Genomic DNA, 3,278 nt, shown 5'->3' on the forward strand with positions numbered 1-3,278 from the left:
ACACACACACACACACACACACACACACACGGAATATCAGGTTGCCTGCCTTCAGACTATGCAGCAATCCTCCAGTAGTCGTTGGTTATAAAACAGATCTTTATTTGTTTCAGTCCATGGCTTACAATGCAGAAAACTGAAAGACATGGTCTTTGCAACGGAACTTAACCATAAACTAAGGCTTTTTTTTTCTTCATTCATTAATGGGATGAGGGGGTCTCTGGCTAGGCCAGCATTTATTGCCCAGAGGGCAGTTATGAGTCAACCACATTGCTGTGGATCTGGAGTCACATCTAGGCCAGACCAGGTAAGGTTGGCAGTTTCCTTCCCTAAAGGACATTAGTGAACCAGATGGGTTTTTCCCGACAATCAGCAATGGATTCATGGTCATCATTAGACTCTTAATTCCAAATATTTATTGAATTCAAATTCCACTATCTGCTGTGGTGGAATTCGAACCCAGGTCTCCAGAACAGCCCTTGGGTCTCTGGATTAACAGTCCAGCAATAATATCACCAGGCCTTTGCCTCCCCTAACTCAAATGACAAAATCATGTGCTTTAGCTTTGTCATTAGTGTTGCTGTTGATAAGTGGTCCTTATTCCTTAACTCATTTGATCTTTGCTTTTCTGTTGTAGCTACACGGAAGTGGCCAACAATGTCCAGAAGGAGGAGACCATTGTGCAGATTCAATTTGTCCTTCTCGATTGTTCTCCGTTAAAATTCTCCCTTGTTCAGCACTGCAACGAGTGGCAAAATAAATTCACCACGCTGCTGAGTGAGATGGCAAGCCACATGCTGCTGGACTTCTGTCAATTCCTTGAAGAAAATGGCAACAAGTGGGTTTGAGCGCATATTATTGCAGTCTGACTATGCTAGCCCTGTTTGTACCTGTTTCCAGTTTCCTGCTGATAATCTGGCTGTCCTTTCTCCATCATAATTGATTAATCACAAATGGTCTGGGATGTGTTCTCCTTTTAAAATATGACTTTCTGCTGTCCTGCAGGGCAGGACTTATACACTTAAGGCTAAGATCCTGTGTGTGTTGCTGAACAAAGAGACCTTGGAATGCAGGTTCATAATTCCTTGTAAGTGGAGTCGCAGGTAGACAGGATAGTGAAGAAGGCATTTGGTGTGCTTACCTGTATTGAGTATAGGAGTCGGGAGGTCACGATGAGGCTGTACACCTTGATGAGGCCACTTTTTGGAATACTGCATGCGATTCTGGTCTCCCTGCTATAGGAAGAATGTTGTGAAACTTGAAAGGATTCAGAAAAGATTTACAAAGATGTTGCTAGGGTTGGAGGATTTGAGCTATAGGGAGAGGTTGAGTAGGCTGGGGCTATTTTCCCAGGAGCGTCGGAGGGTGAGGGGTGACCTTATTGAGGTTTATAAAATCATGAGGGGCATAGATAGGGTGAATAGCCAAGGTCTTTTCCCTGGGCGGGAGAGTTCAAAACTAGAGGGAATAGATTTAAGGTGAGATGGGAAAGATTTAAAAGGGGCCTAAAGTGCAACTTTTTCACGCAGAGGGTGGTGCATGTATGGAATGAGCTGCAGAGGAAGTGGTGGAGGCTGGTACAATTTCAGTACTTAAAAGGCATCTGGATAGGTACATGAATAAAAAGGGTTTAGAGGGATATGAGCCAAATGCTGGCAAATGGGACGAGATTATTTAGGATCTCTGGTCAGCACGGACAAGTTGGACTGAAGGGTCACTCAATCCTGGGTGCTATTGCAAAAGAGAGACTTACATGTCTGTACCACCTTTAACTTAAGGTGCCCCAAATGCTTTATAGCCAACGAATGAACTTGAGCAACTGTAAATGGCAGGAAACCACAGCTACGGATAATCACTATCATTGAAAGTGTCAACTTCATTGTCACCTGGCTCTTTGCCAATCGCAAAGGAAATTCTTTTGAGGAATGCTATGCAAACAGCTCAGCAAATATTTCATGATTGGCGAGGGTCCACCATTGAGCAGGGACTGTATGTTTAAAACATTGAGTCAGTCTCTTCACTGTTGATGAGTGAGAATGATCATAGAACCACAGAAGGAATTGTAGTAATGAAGGCCAATCATATTGGTGCTAGGCAAAGAAGCTAGGTGTCAGGTGAAAGAGCTATCCAGTTTAAATTTGCCTTTCCAGCTCTTCGTCTGTAACCCACTAGTTTTCAACAACTTGAGTGCCTATCCCACTGCATTTTAAATGTTACAGGATTTCTGACTTCTCACTTCACTTCACTTCAGCCATCCCTATTCTAAAGAAAATAAGCCCAGACCAGCCAACTCTCTTCATTGCTAAAGATCTCCATTCCTGGCAATATCCTCAGGATTCTTCTCCCTTGAGTCTCTAGTGTGATCATATCTTTTATTTTACACTGTCCTTACTTGTACTGTTCTCTGTCTTGCACTAAACATTTAGAGTAAGCCATATTCCTCAGAACTTGGAAGAACTGACCGCTGGGATCCAGCACCTGGAGCATCTTCAGAACGAACTCCCAAAGACAGAGGCACGCATCAATCCCATCCATGAACAGTTTAACATCCTGGAGAAATATGAGTTCCAAATTGAAGAAAGTGTAAGTGTGGAGCTGGTGTTGCAAGGCAAGCGCTGGGTTGAGCTGTCCGACACTTTGACATCGTCCTGTTTCTCACTCCCTCCCTCTCTCATCCTTCTCCTGCAGGTCCAGCAGAGGCTGGAGTCAGTGAATGGTGAATGGCTCAACTACCAACAGGTGATCAATGACAGTGAGGCTATGCTGAAGAGGCAAAAGGAAAAGTTCAGAAGTGGCCTCATCCACTCTGCAGAAGACTTGAAGAAGAAGACTCATAATGCCATTGAAGATTTTAACATGAGAGGTAGACACCCCACGCCACTCACCCTGATTCCAGCATTTCAGTACAATTTTCATCCAGACCCACAGTTAAAGGGAGAGCTGTATTGCAATACTGCGTTCTATGACCAATAGACCAACCAATATTTATTTCTGTCTCTGAACCAATGTCGCAAATAACAATTATCTGGTTATTATTACATTGCTGCATGTGGGACCTTACTCTGCGCAACTGTCTCCTGCATTACTACATTACAACAGTAACAATATTTCAGAAGTACTTAATCGGCTGTTAACTGCCTTAAGACATGCAGTGAGTTCTTTTCCTTCCATTGTCTGACACAGCAGCACTGCCCCTCCGACAGTGCGGCGCTCCCTCAGCACTGACCCTCTGACAGTGCGGCGCTCCCTCGGCACTGACCCTCCGACAGTGCGGCGCT

The 3,278-nt window shown here is 44.3% G+C and overlaps 1 protein-coding gene across 1 annotated transcript in view; it reads left to right on the forward strand.

Moving 5' to 3' along the window:
- dnah2 (dynein, axonemal, heavy chain 2) overlaps window positions 1-3,278 on the forward strand; it is a 180,086-nt gene that overhangs the window by 40,925 nt on the left and 135,883 nt on the right. Inside the window, exons 18-20 of the mRNA XM_048620015.1 lie at window positions 638-838; window positions 2,427-2,583; window positions 2,689-2,863. Of these exons, the coding sequence (XP_048475972.1) occupies window positions 638-838; window positions 2,427-2,583; window positions 2,689-2,863 (533 nt within the window). The remainder of the gene's footprint in view (window positions 1-637; window positions 839-2,426; window positions 2,584-2,688; window positions 2,864-3,278) is intronic.

The sequence above is a fragment of the Rhincodon typus genome, chromosome 45 (genome assembly GCF_021869965.1).
Source record: "Rhincodon typus isolate 14 chromosome 45, sRhiTyp1.1, whole genome shotgun sequence".
Classification (NCBI taxonomy): Eukaryota; Metazoa; Chordata; class Chondrichthyes; order Orectolobiformes; family Rhincodontidae; genus Rhincodon; species Rhincodon typus.